We start from the raw sequence: 21,637 nt of genomic DNA on the forward strand, positions 1-21,637 counted from the left end.
ATTTAATCCCCTCATCTAAATCATTAATGTACAATGTAAACAGCTGGGGCCCCAGCACAGAACCTTGCGGTACCCCACTTGTCACTGCCTGCCATTCTGAAAAGTACCCATTTACTCCTACTCTTTGCTTCCTGTCTGACAACCAGTTCTCAATCCACGTCAGCACACTACCCCCAATCCCATGTGCTTTAACTTTGCACATTAATCTCTTGCGTGGGACCTTGTCGAAAGCCTTCTGAAAGTCCAAATATACCACATCAACTGGTTCTCCCTTGTCCACTTTACTGGAAACATCCTCAAAAAAATTCTAGAAGATTTGTCAAGCATGATTTCCCTTTCACAAATCCACGCTGACTTGGACCCATCATGTCACCTTTTTCCAAAGCGCTGCTATGACATCCTTAATAATTGATTCCATCATTTTACCCACTACTGAGGTCAGGCTGACCGGTCTATAATTCCCTGCTTTCTCTCTCCCTCCTTTTTTAAAAAGTGGGGTGACATTGGCTACCCTCCACTCCATAGGAACTGATCCAGAGTCAATGGAATGTTGGAAAATGACTGTCAATGCATCCGCTATTTCCAAGGCCACCTCCTTAAGTACTCTGGGATGCAGTCCATCAGGCCATGGGGATTTATCGGCCTTCAATCCCATCAATTTCCCCAACACAATTTCCTGACTAATAAAGATTTTCCTCAGTTTCTCCTCCTTACTAGACCCTCTGACGCCTTTTATATCCGGAAGGTTGTTTGTGTCCTCCTTAGTGAATACTGAACCAAAGTACTTGTTCAATTGGTTTGCCATTTCTTTGTTCCCCGTTATGACTTCCCCTGATTCTAACTGCAGGGGACCTATGTTTGTCTTTACTAACCTTTTTCTCTTTACATATCTATAGAAACTTTTGCAATCCGCCTTAATGTTCCCTGCAAGCTTCCTCTCGTACTCCATTTTCCCTGCCCTAATCAAACCCTTTGTCCTCCTCTGCTGAGTTCTAAATTTCTCCCAGTCCCCCAGTTCGCTGCTATTTCTGGCCAATTTGTATGCCAATTCCTTGGCTTTAATACTATCCCTGGTTTCCCTTGATAGCCACGGTTGAGCCACCTTCCCTTTTTTATTTTTACGCCAGACAGGAATGTACAATTGTTGTAGTTCATCCATGCGGTCTCTAAATGTCTGCCATTGTCCATCCTCAGTCAACCCCTTAAGTATCATTCGCCAATCTATCCTAGCCAATTCACGCCTCATACCTTCAAAGTTACCCTTCTTTAAGTTCTGGACCATGGTCTCTGAATTAACTGTTTCATTCTCCATCCTAATGCAGAACAGTGGTATATAGACAGGACAGATTGGCTCTGCGAGTCCTAACATGGGCCCCATGAAGTCTCATGGCTTCAGGTCAAGCAAACGTCCTGTCAATTACCACCTACTGCCCACCCTCAGCTAATGAGTCAGTACTCCTCCATGGTGAACATCACTTGGAAGATGCGCTGAAGGTAGAAAGGCCACAGAATGTACTCTGGGTGGGGGTCTTCAATGTCCATCACCAAGAGTGGATCGGTAACTGACCGAGCTCTGAAGGACATTGCTGCCAGATTGGGCCTGTAGCAGATACATCTATCCGTGAGAGGTGTGACCACCGCACAGTCATTGTAGAGATGAAGTCCCATCTTCACACCGAGGACACCCTCCAAGATGCTGTGTGGTACTATCACTGTGCTAGATGGGATAGATTCAGAACAGATCTAGCAGCTCAAAACTGAGCATCCATGAGGTGCTGCAGAATTGGATACCACCACAATCTGTAACCACTCGTCCGTTAGTGCAATGAGAAGTGTAGAAGAGCATGCCTGGAGCAAAGCTAATTTCTCATCAGAGTCAGGATCAAAAACAGTTTTCAATGAATGCAACAGTTTGATCATTTCCAAAATAATGGAGTTCTGCACAGATCTAAGGAATGGAATCCAATTTTCATTTAGGACAAAAATAGAACAGAATGATAATTGGAGCTAAATGAAGACCAGGAGTACTTTCGATATAAATGTGATCTTCTAAGTACTGCTGCAGCCTAATTCTTATTAGGATTGGTCGTGTTCAGTGCATACATACATTTGCTGTAACCAGAAAACCTAATCAGCAGGACAGAAACTTTAGATCACAACATGAAATAGGTTAAAATAATACAAAAAAAGATCACCAAGTCAGCACAAAAGCAGTGTGTCCAATGATACTGTCCTTTCAACAGCAACTAGCATTGATATAAAGCCTGTAACATAGTAAAATGTCCCAAGGTGCTTCACAGGAGTGTTATCAAACAATATTTGACACCCAGCCACATAAGGAGATATTAAGACAGATGACCAAAAGCTTGGTCAAAGAGATAAGTTTTAAGGAGGAAAGAGTGGTGGAGTGTCAGAGGTTTAGGGAGATAATTCCAAGAAGTTAGGGCATAGGCAGATGAAGGTACAGCAGCCAATGGTGCAGTGATTAAAATCAGGGATGTGCAAGTGTCCAGAATTGGAGGAGCGCAGCCATCGCAGCGGGTTGTAGAGCTGGAGGTGGTTAGAGATGGGGGGGTAGGGGTCGAGGCCTTGGAGGAATTTGAAAATAAGGATGAGAATTTTAAAACTGAGGCATGATGGACCAGGAACCAATTCAGGTCAGTGAGCATAGGGGTGATGTGTGAACGGGATTTAATGCAAGTTAGGATACGGGCAGCAGAGTTTTGGATTAACTCAAGTTTATGGAGGGTGGAAGATGGGAGGCCGACCAGGAGAGCGTTAGAATAGTCAAGTCTAAAGGTAACAAAGGCAGGAATGAGGGTTTGAGCAGATGAGCTGAGGCAGGGTGGAGTTGGCCTTCAATAATCATTTCTTAAAACTGGTCATTTGTGGTTCAGCATATAGAAAACAGATCACTTGCGACAATGGATGTTGCATGCTCTTTCATATGAAGTAGAAGTATTGTGGCCAGTAATTTCCTTCCTCAACTTTGTGCTTCATTTGGAAAAATAATGTTGTTTACACATGATTAACAAAGGGGAAAGTTATGTTTGTGGATTTACCAGACAAGAATATGTTGCAAACCCTTCTACATTTAAAGCTTACCTTGACCAGGTCTCGGAGTAGCTGGCATTCCAGAAGTCAACTGATCAAGTTCCTATCAATAGAATTATCAAAATGTAATTTATGTTTGCAAAATTAGGCCTGTTACAGTATTGTTTCTTAAACCTTAAAATGATGTAGCTTGAAATTGATCATTTCATGTTACATATCACAGCCAAAGAGGAGAGTTTCAACTTATCAATCTAAGCTGGATTCAAACCAGGTCTAAAAGTGAAAGAATATTATACTAACACTGTGCACTATCTCACCCCCTTGGACTGCTAAGAAATTAAGGGCTAGATTTTGGCCGACTTTGCGACCGGGTTTTTGCCGTGATTTGACCCTCAGTGGCGAAAACCCGGTCGGCGGAATTCTCAGTGATGGCGCTTCCACATACCGCTGCGGAGAGGAGTGCCGACGTGCAACGTTGCAGATTGCATTTGGGTCGCACTTTCGGCTCGCTCGGGACCCGTACGCCGCGCCCAGAATATCAACAGGATCAAACCTGTCGGTACAGCCCTTCCAGCAGTGGTAAGTATGAAGACCTGCAAAAAGGTAAGTTAAAGTTTTTATTTTTAAATTATTTTGCAGCGATTTAGTAGGTAAGTGTTTTTTGAATGTTTTGTGAACGTTTCTTTTTTGTTTTTTTGCAATTTTTCTTTGTTTGTTTTTCCCCTCTCCTTGCAGCGCAACCGGCCTCGGATTAAAGTTGCTGAAACTTGCAGTTTGTGCCACGAATCCTCGTGCAACGCTGATTTTACTGATGCGCCAAGAAAAGGCCAAATGTTAGCCCTGAAAACGGTAGCGCAGCGAAAACGATAATTTTGGCATAAAATTACGTTTTCGCAAAAAGCTGAAAATTTAGCCCTAAATATTTTAGCACTTGAGATATTTTCTTTGAGCTAAACAGTTTAAGAAAATAAAATATTATGAAAACAATTAAACACTTTAGTTCTTTATTACTACATTTATGTCTCACAAAAAGTTGCATGCAGTGTGATGCATTTGGGACAGGGTAAGTCCAGGAATGTGTATACGATGCATGGTTACATACTTAAGGCTGTGGAACAGAAGGGGGATTGGGCGGGGGGGACTTACTTCACTGAAGGTCCACAATCAGTGTCCAAAAATCGTAGGGAAAATGAACAGGATGTTAGGGTATATAGCTAGGGCACTTAAATGCAAAACTAGAAATACAACATTGACCTTATACAGTGGGGGATACCGATGTAGTAAAATAATTCCAAAAGGAGGGCCACCAGATCAATAGCTAGTTCCAGAGCTCTTAGGCTCAGGAATCTGGGCTTCTTTTTTCCACTGGACAAATGTAAAAAAAGAAGAACTTGCATTTATATAACAGCTTGCTCGACATCAGGATGTCCCAAAGCGCTTTACAGTATAATGAAGTATAGACGGTGATATAATGGAGATCTTTAAAATGATGAAGAAAATAAATTATTTGGACAGGTTGAACAAGTTATTTGAGCTAGTTAGGAGGACTAGGCAGCATCAGTACAACCATGAGTTGGACTAGATGACAGGAAGTACTTTTTTGCAGTCAAACCTCTGGTTTGTACAGTTATTAAACTGAAGACTGGACTGTATGTATATAACTTAAGGTTAAGTGAAGTATGTTCACATGGGAGATGAAAGTAAAACAGATCTTGAATCAGGAAATTAATTGGCAACACAGAAATCAGATATTTAAAGCAAAATGATTAGATTATACACTGAAGCTTGGATAAATGCATGTTGACTTAACCATTCATATTGCTCTAAATTATACAGTAACTGCCACCTAGAACAAAAGATGCAGTGGAACTATTTACTAGCATTGGTCCGTAACCCATATCACTAAATGAGAACAAGTCATTCATCTCACTTCTGTTTACAAGATGCTGCTGGTATACAATAGCTGTTGCATGTTGGGCTGTAAGACATTGGGCTAGATTTTAATTTTTTGGCAAAAATGGTAGTTTTAGGCCAAAATTACCATTTTCGCTGAGGAACCGTTTTTATGCCTAACTTTCAGCCTTTATGTCCGCGCCACGGTAAAATCGGCGTTGCATGATAATTCACGGTGCAAACCTCGAATTTCGACAACTTTAGTCATTGGGACCATTTCTGGGGGAGGTGGAACCTGTACAAGTCGGACGGGTTGCACCTCAACAGAGCCACGACCAATATTAAACATAGAAAATAGGTGCAGGAGTAGGCCATTCGGCCCTTCGAGCCTGCACCACCATTCAATAAGATCATGGCTGATCATTAACCTCAGTACCCCATTCCTGCTTTCTCTCCATACCCCTTGATCCCTTTAGCCGTAAGGGCCATATCTAACACCCTCTTGAATATATATAACGAACTGGCTTCAACAACTCTCTGCGGAAGAGAATTCCACAGATTAACAATTCTGTGAAGACATTTCTCCTCATCTCGGTCCTAAATGGCTTACCCCTTATACTTAGACTGTGACCCCTAGTTCTGGACTCCCCCCAAACATCGGGAACATTCTTCCTGCATCAAACCTGTCCAGTCCACGTTTCTATGAGATCCCCTCTCATTCTTCTAAACTCCAGTGAATACAGGCACAGTCGATCCAGTCTCCCCTCATATGTCAGTCCTGCCATCCCAGGAATCAGTCTAGTGAACCTTCGCTGCACTCCCTCAATCGCAAGAACGTCCTTCCTCAGATTAGGAGACCAAAACTGAACACAATATTCCAGGTGAGGCCTCACCAAGGCCCTGTACAGCTGCAGCAAGAGCTCCCTGCTCCTATTCTCAATTCCCCTAGCTATGAAGGCCAATATGTCATTTGCCTTCTTCACCGCCTGCTGCACCTGCATGCCAACCTTCAATGACTGATGTACTATGACACCCAGGTCTCGCTGCAGCTCCCCTTTTCCTAATCTGCCGCCATTCAGATAATATTCTGCCTTTGTGTTTTTGCCACCAAAGTGGATAACCTCACATTTATCCACATTATACTGCATCTGCCATGCATTTGCCCACTCACCTAATCTGTCCAAGTCACCCTGCAGCCTCTTAGCATCCTCCTCACAGCTCACACTACCACTCAGCTTAGTGTTATCTTCAAACTTGGAGATATTACTCTCAATTCCTTCATCTAAATCATTGATGTATATTGTAAATAGCTGGGGTCCCAGCACTGAACCTGCGGCACCCCACTAGTCACTGCCTGCCATTCTGAAAAGGACCCATTTATCCCGACTCTCTGCTTCCTTACTGCCAACCAGTTCTCTATCCACATCAATATATTACCCCCAATACCATGTGCTTTAATTTTGCACACCAATCTCTTCTGTGAGACCTTGTCAAAAGCCTTTTGAAAATCCAAATACACCACATCCACTGGTTCTCCCTTGTCCACTCTACTAGTTACATCCTCAAAAAATTCCAGAAGATCTGTCAAGCATGATTTCTCTTTCATAAATCCATGCTGACTTGGACCGATCCTGTCACTGCTTTCCAAATGCCGCTGCTATTTCATCTTTAATAATTGATTCCAATATTTTCCCCGCTACTGATGTCAGGCTAACCAGTCTATAATTCCCCGTTTTCTCTCTCCCTCCTTTTTTTAAAAAAAGTGTTGTTATATTAGCTCCCCTCCAGTCCATAGGAACTGTTCCAGAGTCGATAGACTGTTGGAAAATGATCACCAATGCATCCACTATTTCCAGGGCCACTTCCTTAAGTACTCTGGGATGCAGATTATCAGGTCCTGGGGATTTATCGGCTTTCAGTCCCATCAATTTCCCTAGCACAATTTCCTGACTAATAAGGATTTCCTTCAGTTCCTCCTTCTCACTAGACCCTTGGTCCCCTAGAATTTCCGGAAGGTTATTTGTGCCTTCCTTCGTGAAGACAGAACCAAAGTATTTATTCAATTGGTCTACCATTTCTTTGTTGCTCATTATAAATTCACCTGATTCTGACTGCAAGGGACCTACGTTTTGTCTTCACTAATCTTTTTCTCTTCATATATCTATAGAAGCTTTTGCAATCAGTCAGCAAGCTTCCTCTCATACTCTATTTTCCCCCTCCTAATTAAACCCTTTGTCCTCCTCTGCTGAATTCTAAATTTCTCCCAGTCCTCAGGTTTGCTGCTTTTTCTAGCCAATTTATATGCCTCATCCTTGGATTTAACACTATCACAAATTTCCCTTGTTAGCCACGGTTGAGCCACCTTCCCCGTTTTATTTTTACTCCAGACAGGGATGTACAATAGTTGAAGTTCATCCATGTGCTCTTTATTTTCCATTGCCTATCTATCATCAACCCTTTAAGTATCATTCGCCAGTCTATTCTAGTCAATTCACGTCTCATCCCATCAAAGTTACCTTTCCTTAAGTTCAGGACCCTAGTCTCTGAATAAACTATGTCACTCTCCATCTTAATAAAGAATTCTACCATATTATGGTTACTCTTCCCCCAAGGGGCCTCGTACAACAAGATTGCTAATTAGTCCTTTCTCGTTACACATCACCCAGTCTAGGATGGCCAGCCCTCTAGTTGGTTCCCTGACATACTGGTCTAGAAAACCATCCCTAACACACTCCAGGAAATCCTCCTCCACCATACTGCTACCAGTTTTGTTAGCCCAATATATATGTAGATTAAAGTCGCCCATGATAACTGCTGTACCTTTATTGCACGCATCCCCAATTTCTTGTTTGATGCTGTCCCCAACTTCACTACTACTGTTTGGTGGTCTGTATACAACTCCCACTAGCGTTTCTGCCCTTTGGTATTCCGCAGCTCTACCCATACAGATTCCACATCATCCAAGCAAATATCCTTCCTTACTATTGCGTTAATTTCTTCTCTGACCAGCAACGCTACTCCACCTCCTTTTCCTTTCTGTCTATCCTTCCTGAATGTTGAATACCCCTGGATGTTGAATTCCCAGCCTTGGTCACTCTGGAGCCATGTCTCAGTAATCCTAATTATATCATATTCGTCCACCTTATTACGAATACTCCTCGCATTGAGGCACAGAGCCTTCAGGCTTGCGGGAGGGTTTGCTAGTACTATTGGGGAGGGTTTAAACTAGCTTGGCAGGGCGATGGGAACCAGAGAATATATTCAGTGGGGAGAGAAGCAAAGCTGGAATTGGGCAGCAGAAAAGTAGAAAGTGAATTTGGAAGACAGAGGAAACAAGGGCTGGAAAATAAACAAGGGAGTTTGGCACTACTAAATGGTATATACTCCAATGCAAGGAGTATAGAGAATAAGGCAGATGAGTTGAGAGCACAGATAGACACTTGGGAGTACAATATTATAGCCATTACTGAGACATGGCTGAAAGAAGGGCAGTATTGACAGCTCAAGATTCCTGGATACAAGGTTTTCAGATGGGATAGAGAGGGGGGTAAAAAAACATTGGGGGGGGGGGAGGGGGGGGTTGCAGTATTAATTAAAGAAACAATTACAGCTGTGCGAAGGGATGATATGTTAGAGGGGTCATCAAACGAGGCCATATGGGCTAAATTGAAGAACAAAAAAGGGGTGATCACACGACTGGGAGTGTACTATCGACCCCCAATTCCTAAAATGCATTCAGGAGAACTTCTTTAGCCAGTATGTAACAAGCTCAACAATGGGGGCTGGGGGGGGGGGGGGGGGGCGGCGGTTCAGGACTTGGTTTTGGGGAATGAAGAAGGGCAGGTGGAAGGGGTATCAGTGGGAGAGCATTTTGGTGCTAGTCATCATAATTCAGTAAGATTTAGGGTAGTTATGGAAAAGGACAAAGATGGACCAGGAAAGCAAGTTCTCAATTGGGGTAAAGCCAATTTTGTTGAGCTGAGATGGGATTTGGCCAAGGTGGACTGGAAACAGCTACTTCATGGTAAATCAATGTCAGAGCAGTGGGAGGCATTCAAAGAAGAGATCCTGAGGGTACAGAGCAAGTATGTTCCTTTAAAGAAAAAGACTGGGGCTAACAAATCTAGAGCCCCCTGAATGTCAAGGGATATACAGAGTAGGATAAAGAAAAAAAGGGAAACATATGACAGATTCCGAGAACTTAATACTCAGAGACTCTAGAGGAGTATAAGAACTGCAGGGGTGCAATTAAAAAAGATATCAGGAAAGCAAAAAGAGAGCATGAAAGAATATTGGCAAGTAAAATCAGAGAAAACCCAAAGATGTTTTATAAATATATTAAGAGCAAGAGGATAACTAGAGAAAGAATGGGGCCTATTAGAGAACACCAAGGAAATGTGTGTATGGAGGCAGAAGATGTGGGTATGATTCTTAATGAATATTTTGCATCTGTTTTCACAAAAGAGAGGGTCGATGCAGACTTTGCAATGAGGGAGGAGGATTGTGAAATATTAGATGAGATAAACATAGTGAGAGAGGAAGTATTAATGGGCTTAGCAGCTTTGAAAGTGGATAAATCCCCAGGCCCAGATGAAATATATCCCAGGCTGTAAAGAGAAGTAAAAGAGGAAATAGCAGAGGCTCTGACCATCATTTTCCAGTCCTCTCTGGCTACAGGTGTGGTGCCAGAGGACTGGAGGACTGCTAATGTTGTACCTTTGTTTAAAAAGGGATAGATTGTGTAATTACAGGCCAGTCAGCCTAATCTCATGGTGGGAAAATTATGGAAAAAATCTTGAAGGACAGAATAAATCTTCATTTGGAAAGACATGGATTAATCAAGGACAGTAAGCGTAGATTTGTTAAGGGAAAGTCGTGTCTGATTAACTTGATTGAATTTTCGAGGAGGTAACCAGGAGGGTCGACGAGGGCAGTGCGTATGACGTAGTGTATATGGATTTTAGCAAAGCTTTTGACAAGGTCCCACATGCAAGACTGGTTATGAAAGTAAAAGCCGATGGAATCCAGGGCAAAGTGGCAAGTTGGATCCAAAACTGGCTCGGAGGTAGGAAGCAAAGGGTAATGGTTGATGGGTGTTTTTGTGACTGGAAGTCTGTATCCAGTGGGGTTCCGCAGGGCTCAGTGCTGGGTCCCTTGCTTTTTGTGGTATATATCAATGACGTGGACTTGAATGTTGGGGGTATGATTAAGAAGTTTGCAGATGACACTAAAATAGGCTATGTGCTTGATATAGAAGAAGAAAGCTGCGGATTGTAGGAAGATATTAATGTACTGATAGCAAATGGAATTCAATCCGTATAAGTGAGAGATAATGCATTTGGGGAGGTCTAAGGTGGCAAGAGAATACACATTAAATGGTACGACACTGAAAAGTGTAGAGGAACAAAGGAACCTTGGAGTGCATGTCCACAGATCCCTAAAGGTAGCAGGTTAAGAAGGCATTTGGCATATTTGCCTTTATTAGTCGAGGCATGGAATACAAGAGCAAGGAGGTGAATTTATAATGGGGAACAAAGAAATGGCAGACCAATTGAACAAATACTTTGGTTCTGTCTTCACGAAGGAAGGCACGGCCTTGGTGAGGCCTCACCTGGAATATTGTGTTCAGTTTTGGTCTACTAATCTGAGGAAGGATATTCTTGCTATTGAGGGAGTGCAGCGAAGGTTCACCAGACTGATTCCCGGGATGGCAGGACTGACATATGGAGAGAGACTGGATCGACTGGGCCTGTATTCACTTGAGTTTAGAAGAATGATAGTGGATCTCATAGAAACATATAAGATTCTGACGGGATTGGACAAGTTAGAGGCAGGAAGAATGTTCCCGATACTGGGGAAGGCCAGAACCAGGAGACACAGTCTAAGGATAAGGGGTAAGCCATTTAGGACTGAGATGAGGAGAAACTTCTTCACTCAGAGTTGTTAACCGGTGGAATTCCCTACCGCAGAGAGTTGTTGATGCCAGTTCGTTGGATATATTCAAGAGGGAGTTAGATATGGCCCTTGCGGCTAAAGGGATCAAGGGGTATGGAGAGAAAGCAGGAAAGAGGTACTGAGGTGAATGATCAGCCATGATCTTATTGAATGGTGGTGCAGGCTCGAGGGGCCGAATGGCCTACTCCTGCACCTATTTTCTATGTTTCTATGCTTGAACTGTATAAAACACTGGTTAGGCTGCAGCTGGAGTACTGTGTGCAGTTCTGGTCACCACATTACAGGGAAGATGTGATTGCACCCTTTCCAGTGCAGAGGAGATTTACAAGAATGTTGTCTGGACTGGAGAATTTTGGCTATTAGGAAAGATTGGAGATGCTGGGTTTGTTTTCTTTGGAACAGAGGAGGCTGAGGGAAGACCTGATTGAGGTGTATAAAATTATGAGGGGCCAGGATAGAGTGGATAGGAAGGACCCGTTTCCCTTGGCAGAGGGGTCAACAACCAGGGGACATAGATATAAAATAATTGGGGGGAGATTTAGAGGAGTACAAGGGGAAATGTCTTCACCCAGAGAGTGATGGGGTTCTGGAACTCACTGCCTGAAAGGGTGGTAGAGGCAGAAACCCTCACCATATTTAAAAAGTATTTGGATGTGCACTTGAAGTGCCGTAACATACAGGGCTACAGACCAAGAGCTGGAAAGTGGGATTAGGCTGGATAGCTCTTGGTCGGCCAGTGCAGACATGATGGGCCAAAATGGCTTCCTTCCATGCTGTAAATTTCTATGCTTCTATGATTCGTGACCTCACGGCCAGGCATATACCTCACACCTTTATCACCATCAAGCTAAGTGACCAACCCTAGTTCAATGTCAGGAGCAGTAACATAACATAAGAATTAGGAACAGGAGTAGGCCATCTAGCCCCTCGAGCCTGCTCCGCCATTCAACAAGATCATGGCTGAACTGGCCGTGGACTCAGCTCCACTTACCCGCCCACTCCCCATAACCCTTAATTCCCTTATTGGTTAAAAATCTATCTATGTGATTTGAATACATTCAATGAGCTAGCCTCAACTGCTTCCTTGGGCAGAGAATTCCACAGATTCACAACCATCTGGGAGAAGAAATTCCTTCTCAACTCGGTTTTAAATTGGCTCCCCCGTATTTTGAGGCTGTGCCCCCTAGTTCTAGTCTCCCCGACCAGTGGAAACAACCTCTCTGCCTCTATCTTGTCTACCCCTTTCATTATTTTAAATGTTTCTATAAGATGACCCCTCATCCTTCTGAACTCCAACGAGTAAAGACCCAGTCTACTCAATCTATCATCATAAGGTAACCCCATCATCTCCGGAATCAGCCGAGTGAATCGTCTCTGTACCCCCTCCAAAGCCAGTATATCCTTCCTTAAGTAAGGCGACCAAAACTGCACGCAGTACTCCAGGTGCGGCCTCATCAATACCCTGCACAGTTGCAGAAGGATCTCCCTGCTTTTGTACTCCATCCCTCTCGCAATGAAGGCCAACATTCCATTCGCCTTCCTGATTACCTGCTGCACCTGCAAACTAACTTTTTAGGATTCATGCACAAGGACCCCCAGGTCCCTCTGCACCGCAGCATGTTGTAATTTCTCCACATTCAAATAGTATTCCCTTTTTCTGTTTTATTCCCAAGGTGGATGACCTCACACTTTTCGACATTGTATTCCATCTGCCAAACCTTAGCCCATTCGCTTAACCTATCTAAATCTCTTTGCAACCTCTGTGTCCTCTACACAGCCCGCTTTCCCACTAATCTTTGTGTCATCTGCAAATTTTGTTACACTACACTCTGTCCCCTCTTCCAGGTCATCTATGTATATTGTAAACAGTTGTGGTCCCAGCACTGATCCCTGTGGCACACCACTAACCACCAATTTCCAACCCGAAAAGGACCGATTTATCCTGACTCTCTGCTTTCTGTTAGCCAGCCAATTCTCTATCCATGCTAATACATTTCCACTGACCCCGCGTACCTTTATCTTCTGCAGTAACCTTTTGAGTGGCACCTTATCGAATGCCTTTTGAAAATCTAAATACACCACATTCATCGGTACACCTCTATCCACCATGCTCATTATATCCTCAAAGAATTCCAGTAAATTAGTTAAACATGATTTCCCCTTCATGAATCCATGCTGCGTCTGATTGATTGCACTATTCCTATCTAGATGTCCCGCTATTTCTTCCTTAATGATAGTTTCCAGCATTTTCCCCACTACAGATGTTAAACTAACCGGCCTATAGTTACCTGCCTTTTGTCTGCCACCTTTTTTTAAACAGAAGCACTTACATTAGCTGCTTTCCAATCCGCTGGTATCTCCCCAGAGTCCAGAGAATTTTGGTAGATTATAACGAATGCATCTGTTATAACTGCCACCATCTCTTTTAATACCCTGGGATGCATTTCATCAGGACCAGGGGACTTGTCTACCTTGAGTCCCATTAGCCTGTCCAGCACTACCCCCCGAGTGATAGTGATTGACTCAAGGTCCTCCCTTCCCACATTCCTGTGACCAGCAATTTCTGGCATGATTTCTGTGTCTTCCACTGTGAAGACCGAAGCAAAATAATTATTTAAGGTCTCAGCCATTTCCACATTTCCCATTATTAAATCACACTTCTTATCTTCTAAGGGACCAACATTTACTTTAGTCACTCTTTTCCGTTTTATATATCTGTAAAAGCTTTTACTATCCGTTTTTATGTTTTGTGCAAATTTACCTTCGTAATCTATCTTTCCTTTCTTTATTGCTTTTTTAGTCATTCTTTGCTGTAGTTTAAAATTTTCCCAATCTTCTATTTTCCCACTAACCCTGGCCACCTTATACGCATTGGTTTTTAATTTGATACTCTCCTTTATTTCCTTGGTTATCCACGGCTGGTTATCCCTTCTCTTACCGCCCTTCTTTTTCATTGGAATATATTTTTGTTGAGCACTATGAAAGAGCTCCTTAAAAGTCCTCCACTGTTCCTCAATTGTGCCACCGTTTAGTCTGTGTTTCCAGTCTACTTTAGCCAACTCTGCCCTCATCCCACTGTAGTCCCCTTTGTTTAAGCATAGTATGCTCTTTTGAGACACTACTTCCTCACCCTCAATCTGTATTACAAATTCAACCATACTGTGATCACTCATTCCGAGAGGATCTTTTACGAGGAGATCGTTTATTATTCCTGTCTCATTACACAGGACCAGATCTAAGATAGCTTGCTCCCTTGTAGGTTCTGTAACATACTGTTCCAAGAAACAATCCCGTATGCATCCTATGAATTCCTCCTCCAGGCTACCCCGTGCGATTTGATTTGACCAATCGATATGTAGGTTAAAATCCCCCATGATTACTGCCGTTCCTTTTTCACATGCCTCCATTATTCCCTTGATTATTGCCCGCCCCACCAGTTATTATTTGGGGGCCTATAAACTACGCTCACCAGTGACTTTTTCCCCTTACTATCTCGAATCTCCACCCACAATGATTCAACATTTTGTTCATTAGAGCAAATATCATTTCTCACAACTGCCCTGATATCATCTTTTATTAACAGAGCTACCCTACCTCCTTTCCCTTCTTGTCTATCTTTCCGAATCGTCAGATACCCTTGTATGTTTAATTCCCAGTCTTGGCCACCCTGCAACCACGTTTCTGTAATGGCCACCAAATCATACCCATTTGTAATGATTTGTGACGTCAACTCATTTACTTTATTTCGAATGCTGCGTGCGTTTAGGAAGAGTGTTTTAATACTAGTTTTTTAGTTTTGACCCCTCCTGCAGCCCCTTTACATTCAGTGGCCCTTTTTGTTTTTTGCCTTGGGTTTCTCTGCCCTGCACTTTTACTCATCTCCTTTCTGTCTTTTGCTTTTGTCTCCTTTTTGTTTTCCTCTGTCTCCCTGCATTGGTTCCCATCCCCCTGCCACATTAGTTTAACTCCTCCCCAACAGCACTAGCAAACACTCCCCCGTGGACATTGGTTCTGGTCCTGCCTAGGTGCAGACCATCCGGTTTGTAATGGTGCCACCTCCCCCAGAACCGGTTCCTTTGCCCCAGGAATTGGAGTAACAGGCATACCTTACAATTGTTCCTACTACACATGGCTGCCTGTATGCTGATCAAAGCAGGCTATAGACAGTGCTAAATAGTCCCACAGCCAATTGATCAAAACAAAACTCTTTAGCCCTACCAAATCCAGCTAAAAAAGATGGAGGCAACTAACAGGGAAAGACTATGTTAACATCGCCATTCTCAACCATGGTGGAGCAAAGCATGTGAGTGCAAGAGACAAGGCTAAAGTGTTTGCAAGTGTAACAAAAAGAGTAGTGTATTGTCCTACTCGATCTCCTCTTGAGATCCTCACCAATACAGATATCTGTGTCCAGCCACTTTGGTTCATGCTAGACGACATTAAGAAGCGGATGACTGCACCAGAAATGGCAACGGCTATGGGCCCCAACAACATCCTAGCGGCAGAGCTAGTTGTTCTCCTAGCCAAGCTGTTGCAGTACAGCTACAAGACAACACTGGCTTCTACACAACAATGTCTAAGATTGCCCAGGTATATCCTATTCATGAAAAGAGATAAATCTTGCCCAGCCAATTACTAAACCATCAGTGTCCTCCTGATTATCAATGATGAGTGTAGACATCAATAGTGCCATTAAGAGATACCCTTCCCACTAATGCTCAGTTTAGATTCCACCAGAATCAATCAGCTCCAAGCCTTATAAATGTGGACGTGGGAGTTGAATGCCAGAGGAGAGGAGAGAGTAACTGCCATAGACAAAGGCAGCATTCAACAATTATGGCATTGAGGAGCACCAACAAAACTGAAGACAACTGGCGTCAGAGAGAAAAACCTTCAGTGGCTGAAGTCATACCTGTCACAAAGGATGATGATTGTGACCATCGGAGGCTAGTTGTCACAGCTCCAGGTCAGTGTTGGAGTTCCTCATAAGCGGAGCTGTTTGCTGACTACTTCAGTTTTCAGCTCCATTCACAACTCCTCTGATTATGAAGCTGCCCATGTCAGCCTGGACAGGTGCAGCCTCAAAACTCATCATCCACAATACAGTAGGCCACTTGATCAGTGCCCCTGCTAATGGACTCACTATCCACTCATTCATCCTCTCCTTATCACAATCACTGGTGCACTGGCTTAAGAAGTATAATCTAAAGGATAGTCTGCAGCAACTACTCAAGGTTACTCAAGCATCTCCTTCCCATGATCTCTAGCGCCACAAGGGCAAGAGCAGAAACATCATGGGAACACCAACACCTTCAAGTTCCCCTCCCAAGTCACACACCATCTTGACTTGGACATATCTCGTCATTCCTTTATCATCACTGGGTCAATATGCTGGATTTCCCTACCTAACACCACAAGGAAAGCAGTAGTTCAAGAAGATCAATCACCACCTTCTCAGGGCAACTAAGTATGGGCAATGAATGCCGTCGTGCCAACGTCGCTTACATTCCCAGCACAAATAAAAGTATGTTATTTTTATTACTGTTTTTGTCTGAGCACCAAATCTAAAGACTAGAGATCAATAATTATTTTAAAATGTATCCACCTGAAGCATTAATCTTTCTTGTTTTCAATTACTGATGCTCACTAGCCTGCTGCATAATTTCAGCTAATTCTGTTTTTATTTGATTTCCAGCATTTGCAATTTCTTTTTATTATTCTGCAATTGGATCAACAGTTGTGCAAATGAAATTTCTGAGATGTTTGATACATATTAGCTCACAGACATGAATCTATTGATACAGTCAAATAAGTGTAATTATATTTGACAGCAATGGCATAATTCAGTAAGCCTCCCAGGCATCGATACTTGTATTCTATCGTATTTCAGGCTTAAAAGGGTTTCTGGGGACTGTGTGCCACAGTGAGTGAATGAATGATTTTTTTCCTAACATTTGAATAATTTGTGTAAGGAATCATTGAGCAGAAGGAGAACACAGGTAACTGACCCTTTTTAATTTGCTGAAGTCCAACAATCCATTATTGGATTTTTTTTCTCCCCACAAAGCAACCTTCACCCACGGATATGAATGCTCACTGAATTTATTTTTGATCAAATAAAAAGGAGAGCTTGAGAGAGTCAGCAGAGACAGTAAGGCATAAATTGAGGGAGTTTTGGTTCTTCAGGGAGTTTGATGCCGAGAGGGAGCTCAGGCTCATACATCATATAAGAGATGGCTTAGTCACATTTAGAAAGAACCAGCACACAGAGATGTGGCATGGTCACAAAGACAGCTCATGGTGTGTGCAAGATGTGGGCCATCCTGGATCAACAAGGTATCCAGAGTGATACACTGGCATTATGTGTTAGATAATTGTGACCCTCGAGTAGAACAGAGCTGAGGTCATGGAACAACTGCCTGCATTATGTAACCTACAGAATGGGGAGTATTTCTGGGCCAACCTTTCAGATTTGTTTAACCCACATATTGAGAGACGAGTTGGACAGCAAAGTGAGAGAGGGTAAGTGAGTAACCACTTGTAGAAGGAACATGAAGAGACACAAGTTGAAAATAGAGGGGCTGGGAGACAGTTGAAGTTCTAGAATTGTCTAAATATATTATTCTTGATACCCATCAAGCAAACAATGACAATGGCTCAAGGAAGGATATTATGGCATCATGGAGCAAAAGGTTACCCGAGAAGCGAGGGGATGAGTGAACAAGAAGTCTTCCTCACTAACATCTGGTGATTGATGCCAATGTTGGGAGAGCTGTCCCATAGTCATACTCAGAATCATATCCATCAGCCAACTCCCCAGACTCTTCTATCACCATCCGTGGATGGGAGCACAGTGGTATACAGTCAGCTGGGGAGTGACCCTAGGAATCCTCAACTTTGACTCAGGACCCAATGAAGTCTCATGGCTTTTGGTAAAAAAAAAAATAGGGACAAGGAAACCTATTGCTGATTACCACGACCTACCTCTCTCAGCTGAATAATCAGTACTCTTCCGTGTTGAACACCACTTGGTCAAAACACTGAGTGTAGCAAGGGCACAGAATAGACACCAGGTGTCAATGTCCATCATTAACAGTGGCTTGGTAGTACAGGTTGAACCTCTCTTATCCAGGACTCCCTTATCCGGCACCATCCCCGGCAGGGGGTCGGGTCTGTGTGTGAAAGCAGCGGGAGCTGCTGCAGCATCGAATGTGGGATGGCCGGTGATCTGGAGAATCAGTGCCGGCCTTCCCCTTTCCCTCACTGACGCCCCACACTCACAGCCCGAGAGAGAGAGAGAGAGATACAGCCCGACACTCACACAGACAACTGCAGCCATTGAGCTGCACAGTGCCTGCCATTTTGCAGCATTCTGGCATCAGCAGACCCGAACTGGGTTGAAGCAGCCAGGCCTCTTGGTGCGAGGTCGAGCCCAGCGGCTGTGTCGGGACCCAGAAGAAGCGGGCGAGCAGCGGGAGGTGAGCAGGCGGGCGAGCAGCGGGAGGTGAGCAGGCGGGCGAGCAGCGGGAGGTGAGCAGGTCGGCCACAGCATGGGTGTTGTTGGTGCCCCAGATCAGTAGTACCCAGTAAGTCTGGGGGAGCGAGGGGGTCGGCATGACCTCCTGTCGTCCAGCAAAATCCCTTATCCAGCACAGGCCGGGTCGCGAGGGTGCCAGATAAGGGAGGTTCCCAAGGACAATCACTCTCGGCTCGCCTCAGCTCACCTCAGGGATTCAGCTCTTGTGCCCATATTTGCTCCAAGGCTTTAATGAGGTCTGGACCTGACTGGTCCTGGCAGAACCCAAACTGAGCATCGGTGAGCAAATTAATGGTGAGTAAGTGCTACTTAATTGCACTGTTGAGGACTCTTTTCATTGCTTTGCTGATGATTGAGAGTAGGCTAATAGGGTGGTCATTTCCAAGTTGGATTTGCCCTGATTTTCTGTGGACAGGACATACCTGGGCATTTTTCCACATTGCCGGGTAGATGCCAGTGTTGTAGCTGTACTGGAACAGCTTGGCTAGAGGAGTGCGGGTATTCAGCACTATAGCTGGGATGTTGTCTGTGCCTTCGTTGTGTCCAGTGTACTCATCTCTTGACAGCAGGTGGAGCAAATTAAATTGGCTGAAGACTGGCTTCTGTGATGGTGGGGACAACGGGAGGATGCAGAAAAGGATCGTTTATTCAGCACTTCTGGCTGAAGATGGTTACAAGTGCTTCAGTTTTGTCTTTTGCCTGCTGGGCTTCACCATCATTGAGAATGGGGATGCTCATGGAGCCGCCTCCTCCCGTTAGTTGCTTAATTGTCCATCACCATTAGTGACTGACTGTGGTAGGACTGCAGAGCTTTGACCTGATCCGTTGGTTGTGGGATCGCTTAGCTCTGTCTATAGCATGCTGTTCTACTGTCCTGTGTTTTAGCTTCACTAGGTTGGCACCTCATTTTCAGATGCACCTGGTGCTGTTCCTGACATGCTCTTATAAACTCCTCAGTGAACATCTGGCTTAATGGTGATGGAGGAGTGAGTAATATGACAGGACACGGTTACAGATAGTGTTGGTATGCAATTCTGCTGATGGCCCACAACGCCTCACAGATGTCAAGTTCTGAGCTGCTAGATCTGTTCTTAATCTATCCCACTTACACGGTGGTAATGCCACACAAGAGGGTGCCAGATAAGGGAGGTTCAACCTGTACTGCCACTGACCAAGCTGGCGGAGTACAGAAGGACATAGCTGCCAGACTGGGCTTGTGGCAGGTGCTGAGAACCAACATAAAGGAATAACATGCTTGACCTTGTTCGCACCAATCTACGTGTCACAGTTGCATCTGTCCATGACGGCATTGTCAGGTGACCACCGCACAGTCCTTGTGAAGATCCTGTCTTCGCACAAGATAACCTCCATCATGTCGTGTGGCATTACCACCGTGTAAGTGGGATAGATTAAGAACAGATCTAGCAGTCAGAACTTGACATCTGTGAGGCGTTGTGGGCCATCAGCAGAATTGCATACCAACACTATCTGTAACTGTGTCCTGTCATATTACTCACTCCTTATCAGCAGTGTGTCAGCCTTGTAAATAACACCAACGTTCTTTCAGGCAAAGCGATCATTGATGAGCTCCTGACGTAAGGCTCTTGCAGTTATCATGGCACCATGGTCATACATCAATGGTAGGCATCACCTTGGTGACAGTTAAAGTTTAAGTTGATTGAAGTTAAGTGTGATTTTCCCTTTGATGTTAAGGATTCACCAGCGTGTAATGGTGCAGCCAACTGAGCCAATGTGCTACAAGATTTTGTTAAATAAAAAACATTTAAACCGAACATGAGTCTGAAATTATCAGTATTTCTGTACAAACCAACCCCCCCCCCCCCCACCCACCGCCCGCTTCTCCTCCCCACCTCTACCCCTTCCCCTCCTGACTCCAAGCCGCCTGGCCAAGAAGGTCCTCAGGCAATGAGGTCTACAGGGAGGACGGGGGCATGGCTTCAGCGTCAGCCTGATTGTCTGGGCCAATGTCAGTGTCCGTCGCCTCGTCCTCCTCTTCCTCTCTCTGGTGAGATGGACCGTCAGACTCATCAGGCAATTCTTGTTCCCTCCTGATAGCCAAGTTGTGTAGCATGGAGCACACCACCACGAGTTGAGCTACCTGCTCAGGTTGGTATTGGAGCTCGCCTCCTGAGTGGTCCAGGCATCTAAAGCACTGCTTCAGCACTCCAATGGTTTTCTCCACGATATTGCGAGTTGCTTTGTGGCTCTCGTTGTATCGCCTCTCGGCTTCGGTGTGGGTGTCACGCAGGGGTGGGGGGGGGGGGGCGGCGGGGTCATCAGCCAGATGGCGAGGCCATATCCTTTGTTACCAAGCATCCAGCATTGACCTTGTGGCTCATTGTTAAACAAGTCAAATACAATGCTCTCACGCAGGATGTGAGCATCATGGATGCTGCCCGGAAATTGAACATTCACTGCCAGTCTAATTTGCTGGTGGTCGACAACCAGTTGGACATTCAGGGAGTGGAATCCCTTGCGGTTCCTGAAAACCTCAGCATCCTGAAAAGGCACCCGCATCGCGATGTGCTTACAGTCTATTGCTCCCTGCACCTTGGGGAAGTTAGCAATTCTGGAGAATCCTAGAGCCCTCTCACTCTGTGCCTCCCTCGTTATAGGGAAGCTGATCAAGTCCCTCCTGCGTGCGTACAGGGCTTCAGTGACCTGTCTAATGCAGCAATGTGTGGCATGTTGAGATATACCGCAAATGTCGGCAGCTGTGGCCTGAAAAGAACCCGAGGCATAGAATGACAGTGCGGCTGTGACTTTGACCGTGATGGACAGTGCAGTACTGATGGTGCTGGCAGGCTGCAGATCTGCTCTTATCAGCTGGTATACCTCAGTGATAACCTCTTTGTGGAAGCCCAGTCTCCGAAGATAGGTGGTGTCGGACAAGTCGAGGTAAGAATGCTTCGCTTTGTACAAGCAGGGGGTGTAACGTCTGGTCCTTCTCATCTGTCTGTCACTTCTTACATTGGGCACATAATGCTGTGGAGCGTACCTTCGGCGATGTCGAGTCTGCTACATGTATTTGATCACCAAGAGGAGAGGGTGAGAAAGGACAGGCCCCATTGCAGTAGCTCTCTGTTTTCCATCGATTGATCACAAACAAGGAATGTCCTGACGAAGACACCTCTTCAATTCCAATCGGTCACAGTGTGGTCAAGATGTTTTTACAGA

The 21,637-nt window shown here is 44.5% G+C and overlaps 1 protein-coding gene across 2 annotated transcripts in view; it reads right to left on the bottom strand.

Moving 5' to 3' along the window:
* LOC139259860 (endoplasmic reticulum junction formation protein lunapark-like) overlaps positions 1–21,637 on the bottom strand; it is a 161,727-nt gene that overhangs the window by 32,745 nt on the left and 107,345 nt on the right. For both annotated transcript variants that reach the window (XM_070875752.1, XM_070875753.1), the window contains exon 8: positions 3,106–3,157. In XM_070875752.1, coding sequence (XP_070731853.1) covers positions 3,106–3,157 — 52 coding nt within the window. The remainder of the gene's footprint in view (positions 1–3,105; positions 3,158–21,637) is intronic.

Source organism: Pristiophorus japonicus, chromosome 3, assembly GCF_044704955.1.
Source record: "Pristiophorus japonicus isolate sPriJap1 chromosome 3, sPriJap1.hap1, whole genome shotgun sequence".
Classification (NCBI taxonomy): Eukaryota; Metazoa; Chordata; class Chondrichthyes; family Pristiophoridae; genus Pristiophorus; species Pristiophorus japonicus.